This window comes from Calypte anna, chromosome 5, assembly GCF_003957555.1.
Source record: "Calypte anna isolate BGI_N300 chromosome 5, bCalAnn1_v1.p, whole genome shotgun sequence".
NCBI classification, from domain to species: Eukaryota; Metazoa; Chordata; class Aves; order Apodiformes; family Trochilidae; genus Calypte; species Calypte anna.
The window spans coordinates 1935821-1949088 of record NC_044250.1 but is presented as its reverse complement, the minus strand read 5'-3'; the positions used below and the strand labels follow the sequence as shown (position 1 = coordinate 1949088).

The following is a 13268-nucleotide window of genomic DNA, read 5'->3' as shown; positions in this document are numbered from 1 at the left end:
GTAGAATGTGTAGGATTAGGAGCACACGAGCTGTGTGAATGAAACCGGAGTTCAAATTGGATCACAGCTACAACCAGCTCAACAAACATGGAAGTGTGGGTGTAGGGCTATCACACTCCTACCCAGGAATCCCCAGTAAGCAACATGAATTCAAACTAATGCTTCAGATATGATGACACAGAAAACAGAGATGTTTGGGTTTATATTTTTTAAAAAAACTATTTGCAAACCACCTGTGGTACTGCTGTATTAGCCTTGTACTTCTACTGAGCTTAGCTTATTGATTGCATTTGCAGCTCTCTGCCCCAAAACGCACCCCTTCCAACATGCAGGTTTCTTCCTGAATAGTTGTGAAGCTGACAGCTTATTAAAATTGATGAGGCTCTTTATGAGCACACCAGTTTGTTCAGTTCAGATAACAAAAGGACATTCTACTTATTGAAATGTCGTCCTTTTTTTTCTTTTTCATGCTGCATTTCAGTCTAATACCATGACTACACTGAAAAAAAGTTATTTCAGATAATTTTGATAACTGTATAGAAGAATTATTAGAATGGCATAGCATTAAAAAATCCTCAGTGTTAAAATCAGCTATAATTTTTAACCTGCCCTAGTCCTGTGAGAAAGATAAAAAAAAACCCTATTGGTGATAAAAAATGCAAAGTCCATGCTTGACACTTGGTAGAGTATGCCAGTGGTTAGTACCAGAGGGAAGAAAATACATCCCTGGTCTAATTTTATTGGGTCCAAATAATTCACTTCAACCATGAGGAAAGGTTACACATTTTCCCCTTCAACATCCTTTCTGCAAAAAAGGTCAAGACACAATAGAGCTCACTTCAGATTCTATTTCTACTACTCATCAGCTGAGCAAATCAACAGACTAATTTGTGGATTAGTTCATCCCCAGAGAACAAAGTGTTTCAGCTAGGAGGTACATGAAGAAACAGCATTACCAAGTGAAATTCCCCTGCCCCCTCCTTTTTTTGGTGGGTTCTGGGTTTTTTTTGTTGTTTGTTGTTTTTTTGGTTGGTTTTTTTTTTTGCAACAACATCTGTCAACACTTCTATCTCCAGAACACTGGGATGTGCTGATGCATTAAATAGCACAGCAGGTGTACTGGCTGTGGCAGGAGTGTTCAGCAATAGCCAGATAGTTAAGTACAACCCAAGTGCTGTAGTTAAAAGGGCAATAATATCAAAATGTATTTGCAGTCCTGACACTACAGAATGTAATGAACCATGCACGAGTCAACATAGAAGCATCAAGTAAAAGAACCACATTTCCAAGCTAAGTTCATATTTCTCCCTGTCTCCCAACAAACATTTTAAATTAATAGGCTCTAATATTCCAAATTAACATGTCTCAAAATCCCTGTGAAATTACTGGATGCATTCTCTACTTTACCTGCATTATTTTTGCAACATCCCACCTAGATTCTGTCTGCAAAGTCTTTGCCCCTAGAGGCATGAATGCTCCCTGAGAGCTTTACACAGCTCCCCATGGCCTCAAGCTCAGGTGACATTCCTTCTTCCAAAGGAGAGACTGAGTCCCAGGCATGAAGTCAGAACTCACACTAACAGCAGGAAAATCTCATAGAGGCAACCAACAATGAATTAAAGAACAATTTCACAGAAAGGGTTAAAGAATAAGTAAGTTGCAGATTCTTGTTTCTTTAAAAAATAATATTAAAACTCCCCTTAAGCATCTACAGAGCTTTAAACTTTACCCTTCACACACTATGTGTTGATTAAAACACATTTGTTAAAATACAGCACATTTAAGCTTTCAGCCTCCAAGCCTTAAGAACAGTGACTGGACTGCTGTCTTTGATGAGGGATTAATCACTGAAGAAATACAGGTCTAAATCTCAGTCTGTGTTGATTTTATGAAGATTTATATATTTACTTACTGTTTCTTATACTCCAAAGAAGAACGCTGTCCTGATCTAATAATGAAAATTGTATTCAATAGATCATAATGCTGGAAAGGTCCATTATGATGATGATCCAATGCAATCTACTGCATAGTGTGCTGCCATGGATTTTATTCAGGGATTGCAATGCTTGACTGGAGCTAGAACTTAACCTCTAAGTGCTTTTTATCTCTAGCATCAAACAAAGTGCTATAAAACAAAACCCAACAAACATATGCCAAGTTCATAATTTCCAAGTTCTCCATTTGAGTATTCTTGCTATAAAAGAAAAAAAAAAAAAAGACACTAAAGCAAATTTTCCTGTACTTATGCTGGAATAAATCCAGTTATTTTACCACTAGATCTACCTTATATTTAAATTAATGTAAAAGACAAGATCATTTAAAAGCACTGTGGAGAATGAAGTGAATACTACTAATTTACAATTCCTACAGGGAGAAAGAATAAAGAAGTTATTTCAAGCTTTTTGCATGCATATAAAACCATTTGTGGTCTTACAGCTGCAAGAAAAGCCTTTTAGAAGATTCACTGACTTGTGTCAGGTGAAATACTAGTGACAGACTGTCAGAGGAAATCACAGGATACCTTCATGTGTGGCTTTATTCAATTTTCAGACTTAAAAAATGCATTAAATTATTGACGGAATTGATCTCAAAAGACCAGAACAACAAAAGACACAACAGAAGCCAACCCTTCTGTGGCCAGAGACTGCTTGCTATTACGCTATACAAGTGTTATCATAACTGACCATTTGGTGGTTTGAATATTTATAAGCATTTCCCTGCTCAGTCACTCATGTTCCCATTGAACTCCAGCTTTCATTCATCCATTCACTGCAATTTTTCCAAGAATGAGATTTCTCTTTATTAGAAAAAAAACCAAGCCACACCAAAAAAACCAGCAACTCCATGAGGGACTTACTCTCCATTTTACACATAGAACTGGTGTGGCAGAAGAACTGCCCAGAGAACAGCTTCAGTGCCTGCAGTTTTACTTTACAGAACCACAACATTTTACTCCAGCTTACCTTAGTAAAGGAACAAAAGAGGGGACACTGAGTCCTCTTTTTAGAGCTGGTGGTAAATACCCCCATGGTACAGAGAATTATGAGAAGTGTTTTGGCAGAGGACAAGACATCCCCATACCTTTATAGTCTTATGTTAAAGAGCTTGTAGTCAAAAAAGTAGATATCTCTGTTTTACTTGTAAAGTTTGCCTTGCATCAGTGCCAAGAGAACATCCCAGAGGGCGCCTCACATTTATTTCCCATTCGTTATTTAACCCTGTCAGTGGACAGAGGGCAGACAGAATGTACAAGAGTTCTTGTGAGCACCGTAATAGCAGTCATCATCTTATGTTGCAATCTGAACCAGGCTGACCCAATGGGGCCACTCACTGCACCTTCCCACTAGCGATAGGAATCGCAACATTATTGTTTTGCTATAGGATAATTGCAGGAAATCAGTGCACCAAAGGAGCAGAAGTTGAGTCAGCTTTTCTCTGAAAAAGTGTCACTATTGACACTCACCTAAGTTGGTACACAGAACAGTTTTCTAAACTGAATTTTTCTCTAAGTCTTCCATGGAAAAACATGGTACTCTTCAGCGTGACAATACAAAATAAACAGTGCAGCTTCCTAACACAACTGTCAGGACTCAAGCCTTTCAAATTGTTCCTCAGCCTCAAAGGAAAACGCCAACATTCCTCTAGCTGCTTTTTTGCTCAACTACTCAAAAAGTCTGCTTTCTAAACACATTACAGAGATAAGTACCTTAATGCTATGTTATTCTCATTACTGAGACACCATCCTACATACTCACTTTGGCAAATTAAGCACAAGCTCTTGGCTTATTGCATGACTGTAATTACAACACAAGTTTCTGCTAAACTAGAATGAAGTGTAAGTAACATATAGTTAGAAGGTTTTGCTCTGAAGCTGTATTTTACTATTACAAATAAAAAACAATGTTTTCCCTCTCCAGGCTGAATGTGGGAATAGCATCTTCAGGATGAAACTGCAAGATACTCACTATCAAATAAATTCTGTTGCAAAAAGACAGTGGTATTTTCTGAAGAGCAACTTGTAAAGGTGTAACATTCCATCTTAGGGTTACAGAGAAACATGTTTACCTGCCAGTTACAATAAAAATGTTTCAAAACAGCAGCTGGTAGAAAATTAGGAGACATTTGTTAGGACAACAGGGCTTGGTTTCCCTCAGCCTCAGTACTTTTTATAAACTGGTACACCTTAAGACTAAAGTAGAATCATTCTTGCCTGGTAAAACCATCATATCTGCTTTACACACACATAAACCACAACCAAGGTAGAATTCAGATGAAAAGAAAAACCAAAAAACCCAAACCCTAGTCCATAGATATCAATGATTTCACTGTAAAGCTTGCTGGTATGAAGAGCAGAAATCGTAAAAGTTAGATCTTACCATTAGCATTTTTCCCACAGATGAGATGCTCGTAAGGTTGCAATACTCCCCAAAGTTCAGCATCGTTGTTGATAACCATCTCCAGGATTTCAGCCGAGATCTCCCCTCCTCCACCATCCGGGCTCTGACTTACCAAAACCCTACCCTTAATCTCTTCTACAAGGTTTTCCATGCAAGCTGTTAAAGAGATGGCTGCATATTCGTGGATCCTAACCGAGATCCTCGTGTCCACCATCCACCTGAAAAACCTCCCCACTGAAAAAGTGAGGCCACATCTCGCCGATTTACCTTTCCTCAGTCCATCTCCAGCACTCATGCTGTACAGAGAGAGAGCCTTGACAGTCGCCAAGACACAGCTTTCTGACAAGGACCAGCTCTGGATGAGCTTGATAGCACTCTGCACCTCAAACCTGGTGCACTTGGAGTGCATCACGCTGAGGCGCTGAGCTTCCCTGGAGACCCTGATCAGGGCGCGCCTCAGCAGCTGCGAGAGCCTCCTGACAGCTTCCTGAGAAAAGATTCTGGTACTGCCATCTCCTTTCCCTTTTCTGAGTATTTTTCCAATGTCTTCATCAGTCCAAGGGTATTCCTCTAGATCCGGCAGCTTAGGACACTTGGAAAAGATATCTGCAACTTCGGGGTCTTCCGGCAGAACTGTGTTCACGGTATCCCAGCTGTTATTCCGACTGTTCATGGAGCCCGAGTAGTACCACCAGTTGCCTCTGTGCTGAGAAGAGGTGAAGGCTTGGGAGTTAGACTTGGAAGAAGAGAGACTGAGGGACCTGCAGGAATCCCCTGCCCCATAACCAGAGTCCAAAGTCAAATCCTCCAGGGTCTTCAGAGTAGAGCTGTATATCCCAGCCATAGGAAAGACGGGTGAAGCCAACCGCCGAGAACGCGAAAAGGTGAGGCCGGGACAGATCGCCTTCAGGCGCCTACCAACTCAGAGCCGCCTGCCACACCAGCGGCGCGGGAGGACTCGCAGCACGGTGGGAAGGAGCCCTCCCCGCACGCCGGCTCCACCGAGGGCCGGCTATCGCCATCCCTTCGGGAGGCTGCGCTCAGCCATCTTCTGCCTGAGGTGAGGAGACGACGGCCGCTCGCGAGCCCCCAGGGGCCGCCCGCTGCCCGCGCGAGGGTCGCGAGGCGGAGCGGCGGAGGGCGCGGGGCGGGCGCTGCGCGAGCCGCTCGGCGGGACACTTCGGCGGCGGCTCCCACACAACTTCGCCGCCGCAGCTCTGCCGGGAGCCCCGCACCGCCGCATGCAAATGACCTGCGGGGAGAAGAGCCAATCAGCGGCGCCGAGGGAGAACGTCTCCGCCAATGAAACCCGCGGTGGGCGGGTCGTATGCAAATCGAGACGGGAGGGGCGGGGCCGGCAGGGTGGAGGTGGGGTGAGGGGAGGCGAGCAGTGGCGAGGAGCGCCGCCGGTTTGCGGGACCGGGCGATAACGCTCTGGGGGCTCCGCAACCGGAATCGCTTGCCCAGGGTAGCTGCTCTCCCGTTCTCCTCTGAGAAGCGGCAAACGACTGGGCCCGGGGGTTGGAAGGGGGAGTGAGGGTCGCGCACGCCTGTTCCGGGCGGGTTTCACGGCTTGAATGAAGGATTGTGCGGGCGGCGGCAAAGCCGGTGTGCCGGGTCCTGAAAGGAGCCTTTGTGCGGCGGTTTACACAGCCCTGACCTTGAACATGGAGCGGGGCATGGAAACGGAGGCGTCTGGTTTGCCTCTGCCCTTCCTCCCTCTCTCCACACAAGCCGCGGTCCTGCCCGCACCGGGTGCGTGAGGCGAGGGTGCCCCCTCCCGGCTGCACCGCGCCGGCAGCGCTGGGGTGCGGAGGAACCTCACTGCTCCCCCTCAGCTTCTCAAGTTGTAATTTAACTTTTAAATGCAATTCACACGTTATTCTACAAGAGTCAAACGCGCACGCACACCCCCAAGATCACAAGTCCACTACTGCTGGCAGCCACACGACACACACATGCCCAGGCAGCCACGTTAACTTTTTGCAGGTTGCAGAGCCTTAAATTATTAAATTCTTAAATTATAGAATCGCTTGGGTGGGTAAAGAAAGAGCTTTAAGATCATCGAGTCCAACTATTAACCCAACACATTGCTAAGTCCACCTTTTCCAAAGGCAATCCAGCTGTGGAACAGAAGCTCCCACATATAGAAAGGATATTCCTCGCTGAAGAGTTAAACCTCAAGCACCACAATAAAACCAAAAGTGGTGTGGGAGGGAGAGGAGCAGATAACTAATGGTTCTCTGCCAAAGCTTTGCAATTTCATGTGTGCTACTTATCCGTAACTGAACAAGTTAATCACAGGCACTGTTTCCTCAACGTTAATTCTCTGTCAGACAAAGAGGCAATTTTGTAACAGATTCCCAAGAACAGCTAAGAGAAGCATGAAGAAGGGAAGGAAATAATCCAGTTATTTTATTTATAGGAAGATGTAAATAGTTCACTTTCAAACCAGAGGCATATGCTTGTAACAAAACTATAGACTTCACTGTGAAAACTAAGGGATATTTCTAGAAAGCAATTACTGCACTGGGCTAACACAAATTGCCAACCCAAACAATGAAGCTTACAGGGCATTTATCAAAATGCTGGTAAGAGCAACTTAACATTCTTAATTTATAAGGCACAATAAGCACTGGGCTCTTTTTGTGTGTTTCAACTGGAGCCATGAAGGATCGCAAGTCAACTTTTTATAGACAGGTTTTTCTCATAATAATTTCTTCCTAAAAATCAAGTGTTAAGAAAGTAGAAGGTACAAAAGACTTTCAGGAATTAAGGCCAAATAGATAAAGGAAGTCCTCTAATAAAATCATGGCACTCTTGAACTCTTCATTTACATAAAGAGCTCAGATTCAAGTGTTATTCTAGCTCTGATATACTAGATTTTGACATAGTTTTAAAATCTGTTTTTAAAGTACATCAGAATTAATTAGAATTACAAAGATCAGTACTCTCCAATACACAGCAACTAGACAAATAGCAAACCCATTTAAAAATAATCCCTTGTTTGTTTGTTTTTGTGAACCCCCATGAACTTAATCTGTAACAAAGACTCCAAATCAACACTTTCTCAAATAACCAATAGATTCATCTGTTTCTTGTTCACACAAAGTTCAGTGTATTCCTAGAAAACAACATTCACACATACACTACTGAATATCACAAACACTCCTTACCATTAGGTTGCATAAGACCTTATTTTACTCACCTGAAATAAAGAAGACTCAAGCTTTTTCCGCAGGAAAAAGGAGAAAAAAATAGAAATAACACGACTATCCTCAGCAGAGCAACCTTAAAAGCTGCTTGGTGCAAAGCCCTGTGGTAGTACCTCCACATCACCTGGCAGAGGAGCCATTTTCAAGCCAAATTTCCTGCAGCTGAGGGTGGGAGCAAAGGCTCAGCAGCTCCCCAGGTCACAAACTGCTCTGATAGTTATTGATAGAAACTTCCCTCTCAAGCTGCTTTTGAACAAGTGCTAAATCTGTCTGCCTACTGTGAAAAGGTAAGAGTTTCCTTCTATTGCAACTAAATTTAAATTGCATTTTTCCTCCCCCATTCAGAACTATTCACTGCTGACATGACCAGCTACCAAGTATTAAAGAGATTCCAGCTTCATCTTCCCAGCTGAAGAGAGACTTTTTCCCCAGCATGTACAAAGTCAGCTTCTTCTCCATTCATTTGGAGCAGAATGACCTTCTCAAAGATTACAACACTTAACTTCTGGAATGTGATAATTGGTATTTCATAGGCAAATTTACTTGATAGCACTTATTAAAATTTTAAAAGGACACAATCTCATGAAGGTAGAATTTCAGGCCAAGACTTTGTTTTTCAAAATCCTCAGGAATATCCCTTGTGTAAACTTTTCAGTTAGAACTCGTGGAAATCTTCCAGAGTACACTGAAGAATTTTTTAGGCTTACTGGTAATAAATGGTGATCTTACCTTCTCCCTGTCTCAATTTGATCTGTGATTTAGCACTGACTAAAACTACATTTTGCTATTAACAGTTCCACAAAGATGCTCCTGCCTAGCAAATCCTGCCTACTTTTTCCTACTGTACCAGTTAGTCTAATGAATGACATTCCCTGTTCTTACAGCCCCTGCCCCACTGCTGTCCTTAGACTGTCAGTTAAAATACAATTTCTGTTTTAAAAAGGTCACTCTTCCTTTCAGTAAGGTAAGTTTGCATAGCATAGGAAATCACAGATTAGCTTTACTATTATTTGTAATGATAAATAAGGTACTACTTCTCAAAAATATTACTGAGGATAAATAAGGGGTTATGCCTGTCATGACTAATAGTGACTGCTTTGCAAGACCACTTTTGGTGAAGATTTTATATGACAGCCTGCTTGATGCACATTTTCCAATATGAAAAGCATAAGAAACACTGAGAATTCATTTTAAAAACATCTTTCTACTTTCAAAAGCTGCCTTTTGTAGTAGCTACAATGAAAGAGATAGGGAACTTGGAGTGAAATCTCTGTACATGTGCACATCAGATTTCTGAGATGAACAAAAAATATATTTTGCTGCTGTAGAAACAATTAACCAGCCAGTTTTGGCTGTACTGTGTCCCTCCAGAAGTCATTCAAAGCAGCCAGCTACAAACCAGTCAGCCCCAGATTCGTCCTTGGGAAGGAGATGGAATAAATAATCCTGGAATCCATTTGCAAACACATTAAGGACAAACCCCCCAAAAAAACTATTTAGAGCAGTCAGGATTGATTTATGAAAGGGAAATGATGCCTGACTAACCTGTCAGCCTTCTGTGATTAAATCACTAGCATGATAGATGAGGGAAGAGCAGTTGACATTGTTTATTTTCACTTCAGCAAGGCTTTAGACACCCAGTCTGGTAACATCCTCATTGGCAAATTGATGAATTATGACCTAGATAAGGGGTCAGGGAGGTAGAGTGGAAACTGCCTGAGCTGCTGGGTTTAAAGGGTTGTGATCAGCATCACAAAGGTGAGCTGGAGGCCAGTCAGCAAGTTTGCAGGTGACAAAAATATGGGAGGAGTGATTGATTCAGCAGGTGCTGCCATTCAGAGGGTCCTCAACAGGATGGAGTAATGGTCATGGAATCTTGTGAAGTTCAGCAAAAGTAAGCACCAGTTCCTGTGTCCAGGGAGGAAAGACCCCATGGATCATCACATTCTGGGGATAGACTGGCTGGAAAACAACTTGGAATAAAACGACCTGAAGGCCCTAGTGATGTACACCCTTGTGGCAAAGAAAGCCAACAGCACCCTGGGCGGCATGAGGAAAATAAATTGCCAGCAGGTGGAGGCAAGGGATCCCTTGTTAGTTGTAGGAAATAGTAATCCTTCCTCAGTAGCTGTTTCCCCTAGAATGCTATTCCATGTTTATTTTGAAAACATTTTGAAGTAGGAAAAGAAAGATAATCTTGGAAATAACCAAAGATATTTCACCTAATTTAATATGTAACACACAAAAAACATTCACAATTTCTGTCCTGAAATTTGGTATACATAAAGACAAAACATGATACAAAAATCTTTTTTACTTATAAATGCCTCAGACAACTGAACAAGTGTAAGTGTCAAAATAGACCTTATTTGGGAAGGTTATGGAACAGCAAAAATTATGGATCTACACTTGATCCTTTTGTCCTATGAGTAACACAATAATAATTGTGATGACAAAGGGGGGAGAAAACTGCCAGAATGAGAAAGACTGGCATCTGAAAAAAACAATCAATTCTTAGATGGTAACCTGGTACAATATCAGACTTTCTCAGTCACTAGCAGTGAGGTCTTACCAGTGAGGTTTGGTGAGAGGAATATCACGTTTTACCATCTGGAATCAGATCAAATGAAGGGGACAGAAGAGTATTTGCTTCACCACATGACAATATTCAAAGCAAGTGGTGTACTGAAACTTACTGAGGCCTGTTTTCCCACCACTTTTCTTCTAATTTCAGCTGTTACTGTTAATTAAAATCTTACAGTCCCTGCATTTTCTTTTTTATGAAGGGATGAAGCAACTAGAACGTTCATAGGGTCATTAGGCATTACCAAAATAGCTGCAAATAATGATGTAGTTCTTCAGCACTTAACTGTTACTAATTTATAACATCCAGTTATAAAGTTACAGAAGGATAAACTTCCCTAGCTCTGATATAAGAACAGGTCTGAGAAGTTGACATATTAGTTACCAGTATATGGAATAATTCTTTGGAGGCATTGCAGTAATCTCAGTTATTTGGTCATGGGGTCACACGTCATGTTTTCATTACTATGTCGTGTGTGCGTGGAAATGTCCTGTAGTCCCATGTGCCAGAACACTCACATATTTGGGTGACCTTCATGTGTCAAAATGACACTTTCTACTGGAGCCATTCATTGGTTGTATCCATGAAGCACTTGAGAGAGCAAATTACACACATACATCACAACACAAATGTCATGCTTCCTGGAACATGTGTCCTGAGCTCTCTCTTATTAGCTAGAGCTACCATCTTGAAAGTAACTTTATAAAGAGTCAACCACTGTGATCACAGAGTCAATGGAAAGAGCAGCCACTCAGACATTTATAGGTAAATATTGTATTTTTCATAATTGTCAACATTCAGGAAACCAAATTATTCTCCTCTAACACTATAAAGTGGATGCCCCAGTCCATGCTGAGAATAGTGGTTATATACAATGGCAAACAATACTAAAAATAATTGAAGATGAATTATTGGGGAAATGCAAAAATCTAAGTCTTTTAATAGTTTTCTACCTTCCCTGGAATTATTCAGAACCTTAGGACAGCAGCTAAAGTATTTAGGGTGGTACCTACAAGTATCATTCTAGCAACAGCTTCCTGGCTGGATCTCATTCCACAAGGTTCTTACCAGCCCTTACAAGGGTTACTACAGCCTCACAGGCTGCACGCACAAATTCTGCTTCTCCCTGGTTGTGCTTACTCAGAGTCTTATTTTCCTAAGTAACAGTAGTCATTGTAGGATTAGATAGCTTCTCCCTATCACAGTAACCTGCTGACTCCCTTGTGATGCTGCTAGCTGTGTGGTAACACTGCACTTGAGCTGCTCCAGAATGTGAACTACTGCTCAAATGTGTAGTAACTCAACCCACTGCAAAGTGGAGAACACTGAGGGGAAGGAAGAATACCAACTTCCACACTGCTGTGTGAACAACTCCTGTTTGCCACTCCTCCTGCAATGGGTGTGTGCATGGGAAAGCTAATGAGGCACTGCACAGATGACACAGTTTCCAACATACCACATCCTACCACTTGGCACTATCACCACAACACATCTGGTCTCATGGGGTGATAAAGAAATGTGCAACACCTCCCATATGTAACTTCTCAGAGTAATCCAGCAGAACAGCATGGTAGTGAAGCCAATGACTTTCTATTTATAAAACTAGCAATAGAGACCTGTTTGGTTTGGGTTTTTTTTTTCTTTATCTCTAGCATAAATCCTCTGGAAGAGGAACCACTTTCTGGTCACAGTATATTGGCAAAACTGACACAGCATACAATGAATCAGTGCTTCCAGCAGCCAAATAATTACAAGAAAGATGTGAAACACGTTAGAATGAGGGGAAAAAAACCCACAACAAAACAATATCTTCACTTGCAAGATTCTCTCTTGACTAAGAACTTCCTGTATTTTTTACTTTGTGACCCTTAGTTGTATTCCACCTAATTTCTCTGATAAACTGAAGAGATTTTAGCCATTTCCATTATACACTAGAAAACCTTGCCTACCAGCACATGATTCTAGAGTAGAATCTTACAAATGCTTCAGTTTGAGGTGTACTTCATATTGTTTAAATACCTCAGAGACAACATCATATAATGCTAATTTAGTCACTAAATAGGTAATTGCTCAAAATTAGGCTGAAATGTTAATAAAGTTAAATCTAAAACATAAAAGATACGTGTGAGAAGTGCTATAACTCACCTAGCATGACCATTACTTGTGGCCTTTTAATAAAAAAGAAAGCAGAATAGGAAACTTTGTAACTCTAGTAGGCCACTGAAACATCAAACTTTGAAACAGAGGCAAGGTTTTTGTTTCTTTTCCAAAGATTCTGTAACAGTTATAAAATTTTTTTCATTATTCTATAAAACTTCATCAGAGCACAGTAACTACTATTCTAGTACTCATCACCAAATTATGCTGCCCATACTAAAAACTTTCAGAAACCTCTAGCTGGGAAATTAAATCCCAATATGTTAAAGCAGAAACTTGTGGTTTGACACTTACTGCCTGAGTATATTAAAAAATGAAAAAATGTTTATATGATAGTCAAGAAGTACCTTACATAATGCACTCTTGATACTTTTTCAGTGTCCTTGTTCCTGGTTTTTATGTGAATGAAGATTATTTTACTGTCTCACTACTCTTATGAAGATGCTGTATGTGTAATACCATGTTTTTGCTCCAGCAGAAGAGCATTCATGCTTCCAACTCAAAAAATAAAACCATCTGAAAAGCAGTAATTTCAAATAATCAAATAATAAAGTTTCAAAACTCATTGTTGGTCAGTACATGCAAATGTAGCTGAGTTGCTAATTAGCACTACTGGCTGAAGAACCACCTAGTCAACACCTAGTTGACTATGTCTTAATAGACACAATGCAGTTCACCTCCTTATATAGCTGATTTCAGTTATGACACTGAGTTGCTTGTTATCATATAACCCTGAAATACTTTTCCAACAAGGAGACTGCTGACACAGATCAATCTGTCCTTGCCCCTCAGGATTAAACACAGGCTGTAAGCAATGGGCTGGTAATTACCAACTCCCTTTTTTCCCACCTACGTCAGTGGGAAGGTGTAACTGTGACAAATCAGCTGTAATATAAGTAGCCCAGTGATACATAA

General features: G+C 41.2%; 1 protein-coding gene across 1 annotated transcript in view; it reads right to left on the bottom strand.

The window, feature by feature from the left end:
- Positions 1 to 5626, bottom strand: part of ABTB2 (ankyrin repeat and BTB domain containing 2) — a 111944-nt gene extending 106318 nt beyond the window's left edge. The window contains exon 1 of the mRNA XM_008498297.2: positions 4377 to 5626. Coding sequence (XP_008496519.1) covers positions 4377 to 5241 — 865 coding nt within the window. The 5' untranslated portion in view covers positions 5242 to 5626. The remainder of the gene's footprint in view (positions 1 to 4376) is intronic.
- Between the last annotated feature and the right edge of the window lie 7642 nt (positions 5627 to 13268).